At 36.6% G+C, this 27,007-nt stretch overlaps 1 protein-coding gene across 1 annotated transcript; it reads left to right on the forward strand.

The window, feature by feature from the left end:
• Window positions 1-27,007, forward strand: LOC139536703 (peroxisomal sarcosine oxidase-like). The gene is made up of 6 exons (XM_071337310.1): window positions 1-96; window positions 5,913-6,095; window positions 22,096-22,248; window positions 22,629-22,778; window positions 25,008-25,083; window positions 26,521-27,007. The coding sequence occupies exons 1-6, from the start codon at window positions 1-3 to the stop codon at window positions 26,649-26,651; spliced, it is 789 nt and encodes a 262-aa protein (XP_071193411.1). The 3' UTR covers window positions 26,652-27,007.

A 27,007-nucleotide genomic window follows, 5' to 3' on the forward strand; every position in this document is an offset into this window, starting at 1 on the left:
ATGGATCCTTCAGTGAGGAGGATAGATGAGAGCTATGCCTGTGGGCAGCCTCCGGACACTGTGCCCATCACTCAAGGACGGGCGGGCCGCACTGGGGTGCAGATCATATTTACACCCACCCAGCGGAGCAGGCTTAGAGGGTTGGGGGAGGAGTGCTGATGAATGGAGCAGTCTCCTGGCTGTGGTGCTGCACATGTATCACAGCAGGCCGCCTGCACCAGAGAAAACAGCAGTCATACATCGCCCCGGAGACCATCCCTCACCCAGACCATTCAATTAGAGGCAGCCACTCAGATACCTACAGCTCAGGCCAGCCCTGGGTGGCCCTAGCATACAACACGGCCCTCTCCATAAACCACAAACTTTGATATTAAGGAACTTGGCCACTGCAATAATAATGGTATTAATAGAAAAATCATAGGGGTTCAGCATAAACAACAGAATAAGGATTCAAACATCAACAACAAATTAATAGTTCTGTAGGAGCCAAAAGTGCAATGAGAAAATTCACAATGTAACTGAAAACCTTCCTACCAAAACCACAGTTTGACTGTTTGAGTCCAAGTCTAAATCAAATAAATACTTATAATCCAATGCGGGGGGGCAAAAAATACAAAAAAGCAATCCCAACGGAATCCCTACCATAAAGTAATTAATCCAACAGAAAATGTAAAGGACCAATGGAAGGTGTCTATTATTACATTTTTTTCCATGTCTATTTTTCCACCAAAACAGTGGCATATGGGAGAAAAGAGGCCTGAAATCCATCTTAGCAAACAGCAAACGAAGGTCGTGTTCCCTTGCTCAGAGTGAGTGGGACATGTCCCCCCCAATATTCCAGGGGTCTATTACGTCATCCTCTCCCCAATGATTTTCTATCCACGGAATGCACTGCTTCGTTCATAGAACATGAGTAACCTCCAATATCTGCTAATTAGCAGTTGTCTTTTTCCCACAAATGTGTCTCTAACTTTTGAACGGTTGGAGTTGTCAGCTATTGTGAAAGCTAAGACTCTCAATGAATTGTTTTGCACATTTTGACAAGATGATGGGGAGTCCCCCAAGGGGAATATCAACCAACAGACCATTTTTGAATACTCCTCTTTATGTACACCTAAAAAAAAACTATTTTTTTATGTTTAATCTTCTGTTTTGAATATAATATGTAATATTGGGATATACACTCAAACTTAAATACATTTAAACTCATTATCTGACATAGTACAAGTGTCTTCTTCAATTTGAGCCAATAGCCATGTGTGTGTGAGGTGTATTCTTTTGATACCATGAAGATTTGTAAGACTACCAAAAAACACCCTTTGTGACCCTGTTTTAGCTCATTGTGATGCAGAGGGTGGACACTATCTGGCAGTGGACACTATTTGGCATGACAGCAACCTGACACATTTTCAAAATGTTCAGTTAGGGCTCTTACATTTTTTACAAAAAACTATCTTGGTTAGTTTTTATGGCTTTGAGTCTGAAATGTAATAGGTTAAACATTTTCACACCCATTGTCTTCCCACTCAAACGTATCTTTCCTCTCTTTCTATGTCTCTGAGTAAGGCTTTGAGTAAGGCCCAGTGCAGTCAAAATGTAAATTTTTCCCTGTATTTTGTATCATACTGTACAACAGCTGATGAAACTAACAATGTAAATGTGTGAAAATCCACACATGCCCTTTAAATCAGCATGTTTTATATGGGAGGAGTTTTGCCCGGTGACATCAGCAGGTAGTAATGGTGCTTTCAAGATAACTGGGAACTCTGAAAAATAAGAAGTCAAACTAAGTGATCTTCAGGTCGGAAAGTGGGAGCTCTAGAAAGAGGCCCGAGTTCCCAACTTGGAATTTAGAGTCGGATGATCGTTCAAATCGATTTTTCCCATTCTGAGAAGATCTTTTTCTGAGTTCCCAGTTGTCTTGAACGCACTGAAGTCTGAGATTTCCGAGTTCCCAGGTGTTTTTAACGTGGCATAAACAGATCAAACAAAGAGATTTCCAAACCTCTCTGCCAATAACTACTTTTCAGGTTATATATTCCTCTCATTAGGCCCCTCCACTCTGGTGGATTGATCCACACTGTGGTTAAAGTCCCAATGCTGACGTTTTTATATCAATATCAAATCATTTTGGGGTAACAATTAAGTACCTTACTGTAATAATTTTCCATTAAAATGGTCAAAAAGAAACAAAAACATATCTTTAGCAAAAAAGTGGGAAGTGGGAAGAACAGGTATTTGATACACTGCCGATTTTGCAGGTTTTCCTACTTACAAAGCATGTTATGATACACTTCTCATCATTTGGTTTAAATCCAGAGAGGTTAGAAAAAGTATCTAGATCCTCTATGTTGTGGAGGGATTCCAATTGAGGTTTTAAAAGAAAACAAGAATCATCTGCGTACAATGACACCTTTGTTTTTCAGCCCTGGATTTCTAATCCCTTAATATTATTGTTGGATCTAATTTTAACAGTTAACATTTAGATGGCAATAATAAATAGATGTGCCGATAGTGGACAACCTTGTTTAACTCCTCTTGACAGTTTAAACCTTTCTAAGATATAGCCATTATTTACTATTGTACACCTATGGCTACTATACATAACTTTAACCCATTTTAAAAGAGATTCTCCAAAATTGAAATAGTCCAGGCATTTATATATAAACTCCAGTCATACTTTATCAAAAGCCTTTTCAAAGTCAGCTATGAAAACCAGGCCTGGATTTCCCGATATTTCATAGTATTCTATTGTTTCCAGTATTTGTCTTTTATGATCTCAAATGTATCGTCCATGTAAAAAAACTGTCCGATTAGGATAAATAATATCTGACAAAACCTTTTTAATTCTATGTGCCAAGCATTTAACTAGGATTTTTGCATCACAACACTGAAGTGTAAGAGGCCTCCAATTTTTTAAATGGATGGGATCTTTATATGTACCACTTTGATCCTGTTTCAGTAATAATGAAATCAGACCTTCTTATTGCGTGTCTGATAATCTACCGTTTATATAGAAGTGGTTAAAACATGCTAATAATGGTCATCTGAGTATATCAAAAAAAGTTTTTATTATTTTTATAATACAGTATATTACAATGGATCTTTCTTGAATTAAGTTCCTCCATTTCTTTTAGTTTTTCCTCTAACTTACTCTGAGCCTTTATGGTACCGTTTTTATTGCTACAGTATCTGTCTGTACTGTTAGTCCTTCAATTTCCTTTGTTAATATGGACTCGTTTGACCTAAATTGCTTTTCTTTTATAGATGAGTACTGAATTGCATGGCCTCTAAAGGCACATTTAAAAGTGTCCCAAACAATAATGGGATCTGCTGTACCTATGTTATGTCGGAAAAAGCAAGTTATAAATGATTCTGTCCTCGTTAAAAACACGTTTATATCCAGTAGGCTTTGATTAAATTTCCAATATCCTCACCCACGTGAAAATTATGTAAGAATAATATATATGCCTATTATGTGATGATCCAACCGCATTCTGTCCCCTATCAACACTTTTTAAACTTTTGGTGCCAGAGAGAATGACATAAGAAAGTAATCAAGACGACTAGCTTGATTAAGCCCCCGTTATGTATATCTCACTAGGTCAGGGTATTTAAGTCTCCATATATCTGATAATTCCAATATATCCATGACATTCATGATTTCCTTAAGTGCCTGAGGGTGATAGTTTGTAGTGTGATCTCCTTTACGGTCCATAGAGGTATTTAAAACCGTATTAAAATCTCCCACCATAATAATAGAGTCTAGTGTTGCTTTTAGAGTTGATAAATTCTTATATACATTTTCAAAGAAGCGTGGATCATCATTATTTGGACCGTATAGGTTAATAAGCCATATCTGTTTATGGTCCAATAACATATTTAAAATCATCTACCTTGAGGATCTGTTTGGACAATTTGCGAGTTTGGATCAAAATTACTGTTAATTAATATCATCAATTTCTTTGCCCATGGGAGAAATATATTTAGCCCCCCAGTCATTTTTCCACAAAACTTCATCTAAAATTGTTGAAAGAGTTTCCTGTAAACAATAGATATTATATTCCTTCTCTTAAATACTGATCGTCTTTTTTTATTATCTGCTAAGCCATTAATATAACTGGCTATACTTATTCCATCAATGACCATAATGAGACACAAGTTTCAATTCTATTTATCATAATATATGTTTGTAAACGTACCATTAAAAAGTGACATGATGATTGAGTGTCTATATAGCTGTACCATGATATTTGCATTGCTACTAAGTAAACCTCCAATTGGTCCCACTATTCCAACCGCTAAAACCCCAACCACCCCTGACCCCCCGGTCACATGGCCCCGGAGAGACCGGGACCCACCCTTCGAAAAGAGCACACAGTGCCGCCCACAGAACAGAAGCAGATCAACCGCCAAATGCATTCCATCGCCCTCACCTCGATTTGTATTATATATAGCCATTAAAAATATATTTTAAAAAACGTATTTTCCATAATTAGCCATTAATATTTGTAGTAATGTAGGCAGTTTAAGCAAAGGATTATTAGGATTAAATATTATTTTAGCAAACAACTATTGTGAATCATCCTATATTGTACCTGACATCTTTTACTCCCTCGCAACAGTTGTGGGATACACACACACACACACACACACACACACACACAACCCCTTTCCCCCACAACAACCATGGACTCAGATTCTCAACAGTTGCACCATCCTAGAGTCCAACTCAAGAAAGGTCTTGATTTACGAATGTATAAACAGTTGCATCTGTATGAGGCCTGCAAAACTGAGCAAAAAATGGGCAGAAATGGGGAGATTTGATTAACCATTGTCACGTACTAGGTGATGGAGGTCAGATATACCCCCTTCCCCTGATACACCCACACATGGTCCCCCATTGTGACTATATTCCCAAGCAAGTCCGTGCAGTCAGATTTTGTGCCACCAGGGCCACAATAATATGCCCCCTCTCTGAATGTCCGAGTGTGACCCCCTGCCACTGCCTGGGTGGGGGCACCCCACCGGAATCCCCACCGGCTAGGTACAAGGTCGTCAAGGTTCTCATTAGCAGCTTTGAGAATTTCCTTGTAAATTATGCTCTCCCATCAGGGGGCTCTGGCTTTGCAGAACCAACCCTGCCAGGCAGGCTCAGAATCTTGAGGGGGCGGTGCTGCTCTAGAAGGTCTCTGACCGCATTTTGGCTGCATACAGGCTGCTTACAGCAGGCCCATAAAACAGATAGGGACTTCTCATTAGTATCTGGGTCGTTCAGGTGGGTATCTAGGGTATAGGGTTGTGGACCATTCCATCAATATAGGACCATAAATTTATTAATTAGATGTATAATTTATTTTTTAAATTTAGTTTCCCATGATAGGACAATAAATAAATTAGATGTATAATTTATTTTAAAATGCTATTCCACCATGATAGGACAATAAATAAATAAATAAGATGTATAATTCATTATAAAATGTATATCCCTCATCTGCACAAAATTGAAAGCTCTCTCACAACCCCTGCTCACAAACATACATTGGTTCTGGGATATGCAACCTTTTCCTTTCTCACTCACTTAACGCCACACTTTCCCAAACACCAATTAGTCCAAGGCTATGCCATTTCTTTCTTCTCATTGGTTCAAATTACAAATATGTCAAAGAACTATAAACTCGTTCATAATTATCAATTACTCAATTTACCTTAAAATCAGTATCACAGATGACCTTAACTTCATTATCCAAATGGCCCTCCCATGAGGCTGATCAGACCACAAAGGAAAGCCATGATAGAGGTCAAAAGTCATACCACCCTTTTACAGTCGTGTTTCTTACTATATTATACAAATTAAGCGAAGTAAGAAAAGCTTTTCCATTAATTTTTGCATCTCTCGCATGCATTCCCAGAGAGTGTTCCAGAGTGAAGGAGGAGTGATAAAGGATGGAGATCAGGTTACAGACATCCAGCCTGGCTCTACAGTCACCGTGACGACAGCAACTGAGGTCTACAGGGCAGAGAGCCTGGTTATTACAGCTGGGTCCTGGGCCAACACACTGATGGCCTATACTGGACTACAAATACCACTACAGGTGCAGTCACACAAACACACATGCGCACACACACGTATGCATACACACGAGTGAAGATTCTGAGCAAAAACTGTTTTGCATGTAATTTTGTCTTCAATTCTTGTCATATATAAGTTTACAAACAATGTAATCCAGCATGACTTCTGCCGCATTCAAAACAATTTGAAACTCAGAACTGGGAAATCTCAGACTTCAGTGAGTTCAAGACAAATGGGAACTCTGAAAAAAACTAGCTCCAACTGGGAAAATACGTCTTGAGCGGTCACCCAACTCGGAATTCCAAGTCGGGAACTCTGGCCTCTTTCTAGAGCTACGACCTGAAGATCACTGACGTCATGATACAACCTTGTTTTGTCTACCCCAGAGTTCCCATTTGTCTTGAAAGCACCATAAATCCGGAGAATACCAGACTTTGATGACAAAATTGCCCATGTGCCTCACCCTAAATAATTTCCCCCTCAGCACTTAGCCTTCTGTTCTGACTTGGTGCCTATAGCCTGTTTTAGAGAAATGTCACCATCAAATATTGTAAGAACTTTCTTTGTCTGCTTATATGCCCCCTTTATTTATCCTATGATTCTGACTAGGTGTACAGGGAGAATACTGTAAGAACGGCCCATGTTCTGAATTCTGTTGCTGTACATTTAGGTGCTGAACAAATAGTTCTATTGACTACGTCCATTTTAGCTCGCTCATTAGTCTTAATCGAAATTACGGATTGCCTCATGTCTGCTCATCGTTCCCTTATGCCATTGTTTATACATCTCATTGTTATAGGCCTATTGCTTATACAGTGAGGGAAAAAAGTATTTGATCCCCTGCTGATTTTGTACGTTTGCCCACTGACAAAGAAATTATCAGTCTATAATTTTAATGGTAGGTTTATTTGAACAGTGAGAGACAGAATAACAACAAAAATATCCAGAAAAATGCATGTCAAAAATGTTATAAATTGATTTGCATTTTAATGAGGGAAATAAGTATTTGACCCCTTCTCAATCAAAAAGATTTCTGGCTCCCAGGTGTCTTTCATACAGGTAACGAACGGAGATTAGGAGCACACTCTTAAAGGGAGTGCTACTAATCTCAGTTTCTTACCTGTATAAAAGATACCTGTCCACAGAAGCAATCAATCAATCAGATTCCAAACTCTCCACCATGGCCAAGACCAAAGAGCTCTCCAAGGAATTCAGGGACAAGATTGTAGACCTACACAAGGCTGGAATGGGCTACAAGACCATCGCCAAGCAGCTTGGTGAGAAGGTGACAACAGTTTCTGTGATTATTCGCAAATGGAAGAAACACAAAAGACCTGTCAATCTCCCTCAGCCTGGGGCTCCATGCAAGATCTCACCTCGTGAAGTTGCAATGATCATGAGAACGGTGAGGAATCAGCCCAGAACTACACAGGAGGATCTTGTCAATGATCTCAAGGCAGCTGGGACCATAGTCATCAAGAAAACAATTGGTAACACACTATGCCGTGAAGGACTGAAATCCTGCAGCGCCCGCAAGGTCCCCCTGCTCAAGAAAGCACATATACATGCCCGTCTGAAGTTTGCCAATGAACATCTGAATGATTCAGAGGACAACTGGGTGAACGTGTTGTGGTCAGATGAGACCAAAATGGAGTTCTTTGGCATCAACCCAACTTGCCGTGTTTGGAGGAGGAGGAATGCTGCCTATGACCCCAAGAAACCATCCCCACCGTCAAACATGGAGGTGGAAACAATATGCTTTGGGAGTGTTTTTCTGCTAAAGGGACAGGACAACTTCACCGCATCAAAGGGACGATGGACGGGGCCATGTACCGTCAAATCTTGGGTGAAAACCTCCTTCCCTCAGCCAGGGTATTGAAAATGGGTCGTGGATGGGTATTCCAGCATGACAATGACCCAAAACACACGGCCAAGGCAACAAAGGAGTGGCTCAAGAAGAAGCACATTAAGGTCCTGGAGTGGCCTAGCCAGTATCCAGACCTTAATCCCATAGAAAATCTGTGGAGGGAGCTGAAGGTTCGAGTTGCCAAACGTCAGCCTCAAAACCTTAATGACTTGAAGAAGATCTGCAAAGAGGAGTGGGACAAAATCCCTCCTGAGATGTGTGCAAACCTGGTGGCCAACTACAAGAAACGTCTGACCTCTGTGATTGCCAACAAGGGTTTTGCCACCAAGTACTAAGTCATGTTTTGCAGAGGGGTCAAATACTTATTTCCCTCATTAAAATGCAAATCAATTCATAACATTTTTGACATGCGTTTTTCTGGATTTTTTTGTTGATATTCTGTCTCTCACTGTTCAAATAAACCTACCATTAAAATTATAGACTGATCATTTCTTTGTCAGTGGGCAAACGTACAAAATCAGCAGGGGATCAAATACTTTTTTCCCTCACTGTATCTCATTAATACTGTATCTTATTCATAATTGTAGGCAATGTTGGAATGATTTCATTGTTTTGCTTACTTTGTGTATTATAATTAGCTCATGTTCTTTTCTTGACGAGAAGGAGATACAATATTATGTTGTTGAGTCTGTTTGCCAGTGACAGTCTCTTCCCATTCAAATTTTTGTTTTCAACAAAAAATTCAGTAATAGACCAATGTAATTCCTTTTGATATAGAGAGGGTTGTTTTGTTTGCGCAATGTGCTGTCTGTGCGTCGGTATATTGTTTTTAAAACTGGATCCTCACAAATTTATTTTTATTCTTTTTAGACTACATAGGCCTAGCAAAATACTTCAAATGGTACTGTAGGCGAACCGAGTCTCTCTCTCTCTCTCTCTCTCTCTTTGGTGAATTTAAGGCCTCAAAATCTTGCTGAATTTATCTGAACTAACATCTACAATATCTGAATTTCTGTCTGTGTCCATTTTGAAAGTGCTGAAGGAATAGGCCTACCTCGTCGCAGCTCCTTTGCTTGCACTTGCTTATACTTAGAGCTAAGTGTTAATGATATAAGAATACATTTTATGAACTTACTGAACATGAATGTAATATGTTTGTGTATGGTTACAAAGTCAAAACTCATGTTGGCGTTTGTTATCATTGAAGGAGAATGCGGTTCTTATTGACTTACACAAATCCACAAAGAGTCAGTAAAAACCACATTTGTTTAAGCAAGTCAGCCATATCAGCTATGGCTTTTAAAAAGGCTGTAAATGACGCTGAATTAACTCTTTCGATGACAGACAAGGCTCCGCTGATAGCCAAGTGTAGCAGTGGTAAGGATTCACTCCATGTTGCTGAAAGGAACATTCTGCTGTTGGGACAGCTTTACGTAGGCCCTGACAGTTTCTGGGCACCGTTTGTCACCCTTATAGTGCAATTAATGTATTGTTTAGTGTTGTGTTGTGTAGTGGCTTTGCTGGCATGAGTCTAAAAAAAAATTGGGGAGTTTGCCCCAGCAAGATTTACATGCTAAAATCACCACTGGCACACACACGCATGCAGGCACACACGCAGACACACAGTTTATGTTATACAAACATGTAGCAACGACGACGACAAACATAAATACACCTCTCTTACAAACACACATCCAGCTATGCAGCTGAGCCCCCTGTGATGACATCTGCTCCCATGTCTCTCCAACAAAACCAAATACAGATTGGCCTTTAACTTCCACTTACATACAATCCATACAGTACATACACTATAAATATAGTACATACACTATATGCACAGTACATACAGTACATACCATATACATACAGTACATACACTATGTATACAGTACATACAGTACATACACTATATATACAGTACATACACTACATATACATTACACTATATACACAGTACATACACTATATATACATTACACTATATACACAGTACATACACTATATACAGAACATACACTATGTACAGTACATACAGAACATATACTATGTACAGTACATACAGTACATACACTTCATATACAGTACATACACTATATATATAGTATATACAATATAAATACAGTACATACACTGTATATACAGTACATACAGTACATACACTACATACACTTCATATACAGTACATACACTATATATATAGTATATACAATATAAATACAGTACATACACAGTACATAAAATACATATAGTACATACACTATATACAGTACACACAATACATATAGTACCTATACTATATATACAGTACATGAAGTATATACATTATATATACAGTAAATACACTATATATGCAGTACATACAGCATATACACTATATCTACAGTACATACAGTACATACACAATATATACAGTATATACAGTACACATACAGTGCATACAGTACATACACAATACATACAGTACATACAGTACAAACACTATGCATACAGTACAAACTCTATACATACAGTACAAACTCTATACATACAGTACATAAAGTATATATACATTGCATAAACTATATATACAGTAAATACAGTATTTACACTATACATACAGTACATACACTAAACACAGAGTACGTGCACTATATATACATTACATACACTAAATATACAGTACATACAGTACATACACTACATATACATTACATAGAGTACATAAACTATATACACAGTACATACACTATATATACAGTATATACAGAACATACACTATGTACAGTACATACAGTACATGCACTTCATAGACAGTACATAAACTATATATATAGTATATACAATATAAATACAGTACATACGATGTATATACAGTACATACAGTACATACCTTATATACACTATATGTACTGTACAAACACTATATGTACTGTACAAACACTATATATACAGTACATGCAATATGTATACAGTACATACAATACATATAGTACATACACTATATACAGTACATACAATACATATAGTACCTACACTATATATACAGTACATGAAGTATATACATTATATATACAGTAAATACAGTATATACACTATATATAGTACATACAGCATGTACACTATATATACAGTACATACAGTACATACACAATATATACAATACATACAGTACACATACAGTGCATACAGTACATACACAATAAATACAGTACATACAGTACATACACTATACATACAGTACAAACTCTATACATACAGTACATACATAATACATACAGTACATACAGTACATACACTATACATACAGTACAAACTCTATACATACAGGACATACACTATATATACAGTACATACAGTACATACACTATACATACAGTACAAACTCTATACATACAGTACAAACTCTATACATACAGGACATACACTATATATACAGTACATAAAGTACATATACAGTGCATAAACTATAGATACAGTAAATACAGTATTTACACTATACATACAGTACATACACTAAACACAGAGTACGTGCACTATATATACAGTACATACACTAAATATACAGTACATACACTATATACACATAGACACATACACATGTACATACACTATATATACAGTATATACAGAACATACACTATAAATATAGTACATACAGTACATGCACTTCATAGACAGTACATACACTATATATATAGTATATACAATATAAATACAGTACATACACTGTATATACAGTACATACGGTACATACACTATATGTACTGTACAAACACTATATATACAGTACATGCAATATGTATACAGTACATACAATACATATATTACATTACACTATATACACAGTACATACAATACATATAGTACCTACACTATATATACAGTACATACAGATACATATAGTACCTACACTATATATACAGTACATACACTATCATATACAGTACAAACAGTTCATACACTATGAATATTGTACATGCACTATATATACAGTAAATACACTGTACATACAGTATATATACAGTACATACAGTTTATACATACACTATATATACAGTACATACTCTATATATACAGTACATACTCTATATATACAGTACATACTCTATATATGCAGTACTTACAGTACATACAGTACTTACACTATATATACAGTACATACACAACATATGCAGTACATACAATATGTATACAGTACATACAGTACATACACTATATATACAGTAAATACACTATATATGTAGTATATACAGCACATACACCATATAAACAGTAAATACACTATACATACAGTATATGCAGTATATACACTATATATAGAGTAAATACAGTACATACACAATATTTACAGTACATACAGTGATAGCCAAGCGTAGCGGTGGTAAGGTTTCACTCCATGGTGCTGAAAGGAATGTTGGGACAGCTTTATGTAGGCCCTTACAGTTTGTGGGCACTGTTTGTCACCGTTATAGTGCAATTAATGTATTGTTTAGTGTTGTGTTTTGTAGTGACTTTGCTGGCATGCTTCTAAAAAAATATTGGGGAGTTTGTCCCAGCAAGATTTACATGCTAAAATCACCACTGGCACACACACGCATGCAGGCACACACGCAGACACACAGTTTATGTCATACAAACATGTAACAACGACGACGACAAACATAAATACACCTCTCTTACAAACACACATTCAGCTATGCAGCTGAGCCCCCTGTGATGACATCTGCTCCCATCTCTCTCCAACAAAACCAAATACAGATTGGCCTTTAACTTCCACTTACATACAATCCATACAGTACATACACTATAAATATAGTACATACACTATATGCACAGTACATACAGTACATACCATATACATACAGTACATACACTATGTATACAGTACATACAGTACATACACTATATATACAGTACATACACTACATATACATTACACTATATACACAGTACATACACTATATATACATTACACTATATACACAGTACATACACTATATACAGAACATACACTATGTACAGTACATACAGAACATATACTATGTACAGTACATACAGTACATACACTTCATATACAGTACATACACTATATATATAGTATATACAATATAAATACAGTACATACGACTGTATATACAGTACATACAGTACATACACTACATACACTATCATATACAGTACATACACTATATATACTAGTATATACACTATATATACAGTACATGCAATACATACACAGTACATAAAATACATATAGTACATACACTATATACAGTACATACAATACATATAGTACCTATACTATATATACAGTACATGAAGTATATACATTATATATACAGTAAATACAGCATATACACTATATGCAGTACATACAGCATATACACTATATCTACAGTACATACAGTACATACACAATATATACAGTATATACAGTACACATACAGTGCATACAGTACATACACAATACATACAGTACATACAGTACAAACACTATGCATACAGTACAAACTCTATACATACAGTACAAACTCTAATACATACAGTACATAAAGTATATATACATTGCATAAACTATATATACAGTAAATACAGTATTTACACTATACATACAGTACATACACTAAACACAGAGTACGTGCACTATATATACATTACATACACTAAATATACAGTACATACAGTACATCCACTATATATACAGTACATACACTACATATACATTACATAGAGTACATAAATCTATATACACAGTACATACACTATATATACAGTATATACAGAACATACACTATGTACAGTACATACAGTACATGCACTTCATAGACAGTACATAAACTATATATATAGTATATACAATATAAATACAGTACATACACTATATATACAGTACATACACTAAACATAGAGTACATTACACTATATACACAGTACATACACTATATATACAGTACATACACTATATACACAGTACATACACTATATACATGAACATACACTATGTATACAGTACATACAGAACATATACTATGTACAGTACATACAGTACATACATTTCATATACAGTACATACACTATATATATAGTATATACAATATAAATACAGTACATACACTGTATATACAGTACATACAGTACATACACTACATACACTTCATATACAGTACATACACTATATATACAGTATATACAATATAAATACAGTACATACACAGTACATAAAATACATATAGTACATACACTATATACAGTACATACAATACATATAGTACCTATACTATATATACAGTACATGCAATGCATATAGTACCTATACTATATATACAGTAAATACACTATATATGCAGTACATACAGCATCATACACTATGATATACAGTACATACAGTACATACACAATATATACAGTATATACAGTACACATACAGTGCATACAGTACATACACAATACATACAGTACATACTCTATATGTACAATACATACTCTATGCATACAGTACAAACTCTATACATACAGTACAAACTCTATATATGCAGTACTTACAGTACATAAAGTACTTATACTACATATGCAGTACATACATAATATATACAGTAAATACAGTATGTACACTAGTACATACAGTACATACACTAAACACAGAGTACGTGCACTATATATACATTACATACACTAAATATACAGTACATACACTGTACATCCACTATATATACAGTACATACACTACATATACATTACATAGAGTACATAAACTATATACACAGTACATACACTATATATACAGTATATACAGAACATACACTATGTACAGTACATACAGTACATGCACTTCATAGACAGTACATAAACTATATATATAGTATATACAATATAAATACAGTACATACACTATATATACAGTACATACACTACATATACATTACACTATATACACAGTACATACACTATATATACATTACACTATATACACAGTACATACACTATATACAGAACATACACTATGTACAGTACATACAGAACATATACTATGTACAGTACATACAGTACATACATTTCATATACAGTACATACACTATATATATAGTATATACAATATAAATACAGTACATACACTGTATATACAGTACATACAGTACATACACTACATACACTTCATATACAGTACATACACTATATATATAGTATATACAATATAAATACAGTACATACACAGTACATAAAATACATATAGTACATACACTATATACAGTACATACAATACATATAGTACCTATACTATATATACAGTACATGAAGTATATACATTATATATACAGTAAATACACTATATATGCAGTACATACAGCATATACACTATATCTACAGTACATACAGTACATACACAATATATACAGTATATACAGTACACATACAGTGCATACAGTACATACACAATACATACAGTACATACAGTACAAACACTATGCATACAGTACAAACTCTATACATACAGTACAAACTCTATACATACAGTACATAAAGTATATATACATTGCATAAACTATATATACAGTAAATACAGTATTTACACTATACATACAGTACATACACTAAACACAGAGTACGTGCACTATATATACATTACATACACTAAATATACAGTACATACAGTACATCCACTATATATACAGTACATACACTACATATACATTACATAGAGTACATAAACTATATACACAGTACATACACTATATATACAGTATATACAGAACATACACTATGTACAGTACATACAGTACATGCACTTCATAGACAGTACATAAACTATATATATAGTATATACAATATAAATACAGTACATACACTATATATACAGTACATACACTACATATACATTACACTATATACACAGTACATACACTATATATACATTACACTATATACACAGTACATACACTATATACAGAACATACACTATGTACAGTACATACAGAACATATACTATGTACAGTACATACAGTACATACACTTCATATACAGTACATACACTATATATATAGTATATACAATATAAATACAGTACATACACTGTATATACAGTACATACAGTACATACACTACATACACTTCATATACAGTACATACACTATATATATAGTATATACAATATAAATACAGTACATACACAGTACATAAAATACATATAGTACATACACTATATACAGTACATACAATACATATAGTACCTATACTATATATACAGTACATGAAGTATATACATTATATATACAGTAAATACACTATATATGCAGTACATACAGCATATACACTATATCTACAGTACATACAGTACATACACAATATATACAGTATATACAGTACACATACAGTGCATACAGTACATACACAATACATACAGTACATACAGTACAAACACTATGCATACAGTACAAACTCTATACATACAGTACAAACTCTATACATACAGTACATAAAGTATATATACATTGCATAAACTATATATACAGTAAATACAGTATTTACACTATACATACAGTACATACACTAAACACAGAGTACGTGCACTATATATACATTACATACACTAAATATACAGTACATACAGTACATCCACTATATATACAGTACATACACTACATATACATTACATAGAGTACATAAACTATATACACAGTACATACACTATATATACAGTATATACAGAACATACACTATGTACAGTACATACAGTACATGCACTTCATAGACAGTACATAAACTATATATATAGTATATACAATATAAATACAGTACATACGATGTATATACAGTACATACAGTACATACACTATATACACTATATGTACTGTACAAACACTATATGTACTGTACAAACACTATATATACAGTACATGCAATATGTATACAGTACATACAATACATATAGTACATACACTATATACAGTACATACAATACATATAGTACCTACACTATATATACAGTACATGAAGTATATACATTATATATACAGTAAATACAGTATATACACTATATATAGTACATACAGCATGTACACTATATATACAGTACATACAGTACATACACAATATATACAGTACATACAGTACACATACAGTGCATACAGTACATACACAATAAATACAGTACATACAGTACATACACTATACATACAGTACAAACTCTATACATACAGTACATACATAATACATACAGTACATACAGTACATACACTATACATACAGTACATACAGTACATACACTATACATACAGTACAAACTCTATACATACAGTACAAACTCTATACATACAGGACATACACTATATATACAGTACATAAAGTACATATACAGTGCATAAACTATAGATACAGTAAATACAGTATTTACACTATACATACAGTACATACACTAAACACAGAGTACGTGCACTATATATACAGTACATACACTAAATATACAGTACATACAGTACATACACTATATACACATAGACACATACACATGTACATACACTATATATACAGTATATACAGAACATACACTATGTACAGTACATACAGTACATGCACTTCATAGACAGTACATACACTATATATATAGTATATACAATATAAATACAGTACATACACTGTATATACAGTACATACGGTACATACACTATATGTACTGTACAAACACTATATATACAGTACATGCAATATGTATACAGTACATACAATACATATATTACATACACTATATACAGTACATACAATACATATAGTACCTACACTATATATACAGTACATACAATACATATAGTACCTACACTATATATACAGTACATACACTATATATACAGTACAAACAGTTCATACACTATGAATATTGTACATGCACTATATATACAGTAAATACAGTACATACAGTATATATACAGTACATACAGTTCATACACTATATATACAGTACATACTCTATATATACAGTACATACTCTATATATACAGTACATACTCTATATATGCAGTACTTACAGTACATACAGTACTTACACTATATATACAGTACATACACAACATATGCAGTACATACAATATGTATACAGTACATACAGTACATACACTATATATACATTATATATATTATATATACAGCACATACACCATATAAACAGTAAATACACTATACATACAGTAATGCAATATATACACTATATATAGAGTAAATACAGTACATACACAATATTTACAGTACATACAGTGATAGCCAAGCGTAGCGGTGGTAAGGTTTCACTCCATGGTGCTGAAAGGAATGTTGGGACAGCTTTATGTAGGCCCTTACAGTTTGTGGGCACTGTTTGTCACCGTTATAGTGCAATTAATGTATTGTTTAGTGTTGTGTTGTGTAGTGACTTTGCTGGCATGCTTCTAAAAAAATATTGGGGAGTTTGTCCCAGCAAGATTTACATGCTAAAATCACCACTGGCACACACACGCATGCAGGCACACACGCACACACGCAGACACACAGATTATGTTATACAAACATGTAACAACGACGACGACAAACATAAATACATATGACACAAAGACCTAGGACTTCCTGCAGCTGTTCCTGCTAGCTTCACCTCTCTTACAAACACGCATTCAGCTATGCAGCTGAGCCCCCTGTGATGACATCTGCTCCCATCTCTCTCCAACAAAACCAAATACAGATTGGCCTTTAACTTCCACTTACATACAGTATATACACTATAAATACAGTACATACACTACAGTCATGGCCAAAAGTTTTGAGAATGACACAAATATGAATTTCCACAAAGTTTGCTGCTTCAGTGTCTTTAGTTATTTTTGTCAGATGTTACTATGGAATACTGAAGTATAATTACAAGCATTTCATAAGGCTTTTATTTACAATTACATGAAGTTGATGAAAAGATTCAATATTTGCAGTGTTGACCCTTCTTTTTCAAGACCTCTGCAATCCGCCCTGGCATGCGGTCAATTAACTTCTGGGCCACATCCTGACTGATGGCAGCCCATTCTTGCATAATCAATGCTTGGAGTTTGTCCGAATTTGTGGGGTTTTGTTTGTCCTCCCGCCTCTTGAGGATTGACCACAAGTTCTCAATGGGATTAAGGTCTGGGGAGTTTCCTGGCCACGGACCCAAAATATCGATGTTTTGTTCCCCGAGCCACTTAGTTATCACTTTTGCCTTATGGCAAGGTGCTCCATCATGCTGGAAAAGGCATTGTTCGTCACCAAACTGTTCCTGGATGGTTGGGAGAAGTTGCTCTTGGAGGATGTGTTGGTACCATTCTATATTCATGGCTGTGTTCTTAGGCAAAATTGTGAGTGAGCCCACTCCCTTGGCTGAGAAGCAACCCCACACTTGAATGGTCTCAGGATGCTTTACTGTTGGCATGACACAGGACTGATGGTAGCGCTCACCTTGTCTTCTCCGGACAAATAGTGCATACACTATTTATACAGTAAATACAGTGTGTACGCTATATATACAGTATGTTCAGTACATACAGTATACATACAGTACATACAGTTCATACACTATATATACAGTTCAAACACTATATATACAGTACATACACTATATATACAATACCTACGCTACACATACAGTACATACAGTACATATACAGCACATACAGTACATAGACTGTGTAAACAGTACATACACTGTATATACAGTACATACAGTACATACACGATATATTGTGTAGTGGCAACATCTAGAAGCAACAACGGCTCAGTCGCAGAGTGGTAGGGGTTTGGCGGATGCCAGGAGAACGCTACCTGCCCCAATGCATAGTGCCAACTGTAAAGTTTGGTGGAGGAGGAATAATGGTCTGGGGCTGTTTTTCATGGTCGGGCTAGGCCCCTTAGTTCCAGTGAAGGGAAATCTTAATGCTACAGCATACAAAAACATTCTAGACGAGTCTGTGCTTCCAACTTTGTGGCAACCGTTTGGGCAAGGCCCTTTCCTGTTTGAGCATGACAATGCCCACATGCACAAAGCGATGTCCATACAGAAATGGTTTGTCAAGATTGGTGTGGAAGAACTTGATTGGCCTGCACAGAGCCCTGACTTCAACCCCATCGAACACCTTTGGGATGAATTGGATCGCCGACTGCGAGCAGCAAAGGGGGGACCAAATCCATATTAATATCCATGATTTTGGAATGAGATGTTCGATGAGCAGGTGTCCACATATTTCTGTTCATGTCGTGTATATAACGGCTGACATTTCATTCACCCATTTTGCCATTCACTTACACACCAAGCTGACATGGGGACAATTGAACTCCACGTAATGTTGTTCCTGTATTTAAACATTCCTCTGTGTGTGGACCACACAACTCTAAGGACTTCTGCCAGGTAAGAAGAGCACAATTCTGTATCTATTGTAACCTCTACTTTTCCTGGAACTCCGTGAGAGCATATTTCCGTTTTTTTATCATAAATAAATAATCACCCTCCTGAGGCCATAATCAGTGAATTATAGCGGTCTGTGTCTCTGACAGACACTGCAGGGTCAGACACAGGGCGGTAACAGGCTCTGCGGGACACAGACGGTCCGTCTCCAGAATAAATAACTCTACTTGTCCTTCCTTACTCTCAGCAGGGTCATGATTGAAAACACTTTCTATAATTCTGTAACTGAGATGATTTATAATCACATCTCTCAGGTCTGACTGCAGGAGAACAGACCCTTCATCTAGGGAAAACAAGACAATACGAGACACAAGGGCTTGACCATACAGAGAGGTTGACTACATGAATGTAACTACAGTAAACTATGTACTACAACCCACTGGGCACACCACGTAATTTCAACATGGACATTTGGGAAATATTTGGTTGAGACAGTGATCAATTCCAATTGAAAAACAATGTCTGAGTTTTGGTTATCACTTTGCTTTCAACCATTTAAAAGCACAAGAAAGTTCAAATGGGAATACAATGTAAGATATTTTGTATTTAAATATAACGTGTTATCACTGTGCTTCATCTAATAGCACAACCAAATAGCCTGGATTGCAGTTGAGATTACATTAAAAGCGGTCAATGCTGTTTGTGATTCTGCGCAAATTATTACAGCAATATTGGGAAGATCTCCACAGACCTGTGACCTTTGCATGCTATCTTGAACATGCGTTCTTCCTATGATTACATAAGATTACATTTATAGTCACAATGTGGCCATGGATGTGTTACTCATTTTAAGGTTGAATAAATAGTTCCGTTAGTTTGAAAGATAGACTTAACTTTAGGCTTTTTACTGTATTGCAAAAGTAATCCTGAATTTTGTTTGGTTGTCAACGCAACCAAATATCAACATTTGAAGGAGATGTATCATCTGTGCCACTGATTTAGTCTGGATTTAATTCCAGTTTGTCTAATTCATATTTGATATGTTGGATTCACGTCTCCATCTCAACCAAAATTCTAAGTTAACGAATAGGACTAAATCACATCAAACTTTAAATGCACTTTTATTCAAGTTTGATGTGATTTAGTCATATTCTTTAACTTAGATTTTTGTTTGAGATGGAGGCGTGAATCTTACATATAAATGATTAAATTGAAGATTAAATTTGAAATCAACCAACGTTTGAAACCGTCGGCATATACAGTACAGGATGTATTGTCTATTTTTAGTTGAACCCTGGGTTGAATATAAAACAATAGCTGTTGATGACTTTGCAAGTGGTACTGTACATATACCTAAATATGGATGATACTGTACATGACTTATAAAGTATGGTTACATTTCATTTGCTCTCCCTTTCAAAGGACTTCGATAGCAACAGTGAATCTCTTTAGTTAATGATAATTTCTCAATCATCATTCTCACGATAGCACATTGGTAGCAGTCAGGGACAAATATCAAAGCTGGGCTTGGTTAAAACCCTGCATGGGAGACCAAATGGATAACTGTAAAAAGATCAATTCTCCAGTAGGAGGTGCTGCCTAACCTATAGTTTCTGATAGTGGATATAACGTAGAAGATCTGATGTTGTTTCGAATTTCACCCTCAAAACATAGAAACACCAGCTAACTACAGCACAGGTAACTCCAGAGGAAGCTGTACAGGGAGGGAGTGTGCGTTCCCTTTGAGGAAAGTCTGTTAAATGTGTCTGCCCTAATGTGCTGTGCTGCCGTTGCCAGGTGGTGAAGATCAATGTGTGCTACTGGAAGGAGAAGGTTCCGGGCACATATGACATCAGCAGCCGCTTCCCTTGCTTTGTCCAGTTGGGAGTGGAGGGATCGCAGTACCACTTCTATGGCCTCCCCTCCAATGAGTACCCAGGCCTGATGAAGGTGAGGAACACTGCCTGGATACGGAAAGTATCACCTACTAACACTGAATAATGCAGCAACTATTAGAGTGCCATTTCCTTGGACAAAATGACTGCTGTCCTGTAGAGGGGATAGGCTGAAAGCAGCATTCCTTCACACTGTAATCAGATCCCTATTGTGAGGAATGAATACACAGAGGACGCTGTTTGTAGGGTTTGAGTGTATATCCCTAAGGATACATTGCATTGCATTTAGCTATCAGACAAATCCCACTTTCTACCCTTAATAAGACTTTAGAATATCAAACCAACTAACGCATGTAATTAAGTCATACACCTCCATGGTGAGAGATTCAGAATGTCTCTATGCTTCAGTAGTGGTATTGTCCTTGTGTTCATCAGATCTGCTACCACATGGGCAGTGAGACGGAGCCCGACGAGAGGGACCGACAGACAGACAGGACGGACGTCAATCTCCTGTCCCAGTTTGTGTCCCGCTACCTCCCGGGCCTGGAGCCAGAGCCAGCTGTGGTGGAGAGCTGCCTGTACACGGTCAGTCAGACTACTGCCGTCCAGTGGTGATTTTAGCATGGAAATCTTGGTGGGGCAAACTCCCCCCCCCAAAAATGTGATCCATGCCAGCAAAGCCACTACACAACACAACACAAAAAAAATACAATAATTGCACTATAACAGTGACAAACGGTGCCCACAAACTGTTACGGTCTACATAAAGCTGTCCCAACAGCAGAGATTTCTTTTCAGCACCATGGAGTGAATCCTTACCACTACTACACCTGGCTATCAGTGGAGCCTTGTCTGGCAGATAAACAGTTCATTCAGCCTCATTTAATTCCCTTCAAAAAACATAACTGATATGGCTGACTTGCTTAAACAAATGTGTTTTCTAATGACAATTGAGATGTACAAACTATGGCATAAGGGGACGACGAGCGGATAAGAGACAATCCGTAATTTAAATGAAGACATTAATGAGCGAGCTCAAATGGACGTAGTCAATATAACTATTTCTTCAGCACTTTTGAAATGTACAGTGACGGAATTCAGAACATGGGCTGTTCTTACAGTATTCTCCCTGTACACCAAGTCAGAACCGTAGGATAAAAAAATAGGGCATTTATAAGCAGACACTGAAAGCTCTTACAATATTCAATGATTACATTTCTCTAAAACAGACTATAGGCTACTGTACATGTGCACCACTAAATCAGAACAGTAGGCTAAGTTCTGAGGGGGAAAGGGACCAAATTATTAGGGTGAGGCACATGGGCTACTACCAGCTTACTACACAACATACACTTAGTATTGCTTTCTTAGCTACATTATACATAAATCCCTGGCATATTACATCATTTATGCAGCAGCATACAAGATGTTTTTGGACTCCCCATTGTTGTGCTGTGCTCACATGAACAGGAAGGTTGCGTGGTGGTCCTTGTGGGCAAATTTTGTCATCAAACTTTGTCATCAAAGTCTAGCATTCTCTGGATTTATGGTGCTTTCAAGACAACTGGGAACTCGGGAAAAAGGTTGAATCATGACGTCAGTGATCTTCACATCGGAGCTCTAGAAAGAGGCCCGAGTTCCGACTTGGAATTCCGAGTTAGATGGCCATTCAAATGTATTTTCCCGATCGGAGCTCATTTTTTTCAGAGTTCCCAGTTGTCTTGAAGTCACTGAAGTCGGAGATTTCCCAGTTCCAAGTTTCCAGCTGTTTTGAACACGGCAGAAGTCATGCTGGATTGACAGCATGGCCAATGTATTCAACCTTTTCTGGCCCATTGTGTTGAATGTTTATCCTTTTAAGCTAGGAAAAGAGACCCTTAAACCCAGAATTTGACCACACACCCACTCCACTGAATAGCAGGCTAGTGATTGTTTTGCAATGCTTGCAGTTAGCCACTCATTCCTTCCAAACCACTCATTGTTGCATTTGCGATTTCCAACTGGTTGTGTAATGTTTATGTCCAATGGCTGATGAGCATTGATACGTTTTATCTATTATTTATTTTCATATGACAAGGATTGAAAAGGATTTGCCAGTAGATTGTCAACGTGATTCATGATGATGACTGCTTGTCTAGCTTGCTAGCTAAGATTGGAAAGTATGATGTTGACATGATCAGTCCAATCAAAGCTATGGTAGATATAACTTGATTTGATGTCATTTTATCTGTGGCCAACTTAATGGCAGCACCCAAGGGGCTTGAATTATAAATGTTTTGCTAAACAGGTGGGGCTCTGAATGACGGGTCGCCACTGCTGCCGTCTCTGTACTACAGTAACCCAGAGCTGAACATTTCACTAGATGGATTAATCCTCACAAATCTAACTAGAGACTTAGCTGTCTGACTAAACCATCAATATCATTAGTATTGGCTATTTTCAGAGCGTCGATAGAGGCTATCAACAATAACTGTAGAATGTGTTAATTCTAACAGCACTCATGACATTATGATTACAATGTTCTGTTGAGTGACTCAATTGAGCGTGCGGATGGAACACAAGGTTAAGTTCAGCAATCCAGTTTGGATTCATGTAATTAGAATGAAAGCATGTGGCAAACTCTCAGAGAGACTCTAAACAACATTATTGAAGAGAGAACACGGAGACACATTTTCAGTACTCAAAACAACCCTCCATGTGCTTCAACAATGACTCTTAATATTCTTGATTTACACGTAGATAAAATGTGGATAAGTTTACTGTACACAGGTGTACATTTTACAAGGAGTATGCATGCTCTCTTGTTGCCTGCAGGTCACACCAGACCATCACTTTGTTCTAGATCGTCACCCTCACCACAACAACATCATCATTGGAGCAGGATTCTCAGGTATTTTACAGGAGTCCCTGTGTATTCACCTCTCACGGTACTGTGTTCTCAAATCTCTGTACAATATCTATCTGCACATTCCAGCATCGAGGAACCATATCCCTAAAACCTACAGCCAAATGGCAACTTGTGTAAGTTTCTGCCGGCCCCTCAGTTGAAAGCCAGGTTTGTTGCCTGGCTGCGTCCCTTTTCATATTGGCAGAGTGTACTAATCCAGACTGGAAGACCATTCACTCAGACCAGGAGAGACTTCCCAGAATGATTTCTGTCTGTTCAGCGGCTTCTGCTAAAGAATTCTGCGATTAAACTTGTAATTAATTTCTGCTCTTAAACAGTTTATATCTACGACCCGTACAGCTTGGGGGGTTAGGAACTCCACCAAGCTCTGCCACAGCCCTGGCATGGTGCCAAAGCTATTCATCTTGCGGTGCATTGTCTTGCATGTAACGACACAACTGGAAAAACAACCGGCAGTCTGCTACGCTTAGTGTGCTCTATTGTTCTTTCAGCCTCCTCATATTCCTGGGGTTTAGGGTTTATTACAAGTGTTCTATTGCTTTAATAAGGCATTACGAGCAATGGACGGGGTCACCATGTATCACTATTAATTTGTTTGATGCTCTTATACCACCCACATATTGTTTACCGTGTTCACAGTGTAATACTCTCATATTGCACTTAAACCACTTATATTGCGCTCATCTAAATGGCTTACATGCTAGGTTCAGGTCTAATTAATCTGATTTGAGACTTTCTACCACTCTGTCATTTGAAAATATGAAATATATTATACTGGAATGCAATGGTAAATCATAAAGATATAGTAGCGCCAAATTTCAGGAAGGAATTTTCTGTACCACAGACTCATAATTATTGGGTTGTGCTACCTTTTGTCTACCATTACTAATAGCAGGGCAGAATAGTAATCAAGCAGACAGAATCAGACAAAAGAGATTCTGCTGGCCCTATTGTGTCTGCTCTCTCATTCTCTCTCCTTCCCCTCCATCCCTCCCTCCCCATCTCTTTGTGACACTGTATGCCTGTCACGGCCAGGACCTGCTCCCCCAGGTCTACCATTGACCTCCTCTCACCTCAATAAGATTAATGTATTTTGGGCAGGCAGCACAATCACCCTTTGAGTGATCCGCTCATCCCTCTCTTTCGAAAAGCCTCCTTCCTCTCATCTGCTTGAACAGCTATTCTTAGAGAAAAGTGTGAGATGGAAAAAAGTGAGAAATTGATGAAGTGCAAAAAAATACTATTACCTGATTATAGTAATTGAACAATTCAAGGTCTACCACATATTGCTCTCATTCTGTAGACCCTTTTGTTCGTAAATTACATACTCTACGTTTTACCCAGATTAACCTTTAGACATTGTATTATATGCACATATTTTAGACTGACTTAAGGTCACTGAGCACTTTCTTTTCCCAGGTCATGGTTTCAAGTTTGGTCCAGTCGTTGGGAAGGTGCTGTGTGAGCTGAGCCTTGGACAGATGCCCTCCTATGACCTCTCCCCATTCAAAATCCAGCGGTTCCAGTCCAACCCCAAATCCTCTTTATAGACCTAGTCACAAAGTAAGCAACTGGAATCAGAAGCAAGTATTGATCCACTATGGTTCATCTCAGTACAGACTGATTGACAAGGTCCAATGTGAACATTGTTATGAATGTGAAGTATCCAAGTGCGTATGATGCCAATACCACCTCTTTGTGAATGATGCACATACCATAGACTTCTGTATGATTTACAAACAAGGCAGCTACTCATTGACTATCAGAGCTGCATTATAAATCAAGATAATAATGAATGTAGATGATGAAGACTGAAACCTGTGTTGTTTATCTATAGGTTTTCAATCCCTGCCTTGGTACTCACTTTGATTTTCACCCCAGTGTTTCTCCCTGTAATGACAATCCC

The sequence above is a fragment of the Salvelinus alpinus genome, chromosome 13 (assembly GCF_045679555.1).
Source record: "Salvelinus alpinus chromosome 13, SLU_Salpinus.1, whole genome shotgun sequence".
Lineage (NCBI taxonomy): Eukaryota > Metazoa > Chordata > Actinopteri > Salmoniformes > Salmonidae > Salvelinus > Salvelinus alpinus.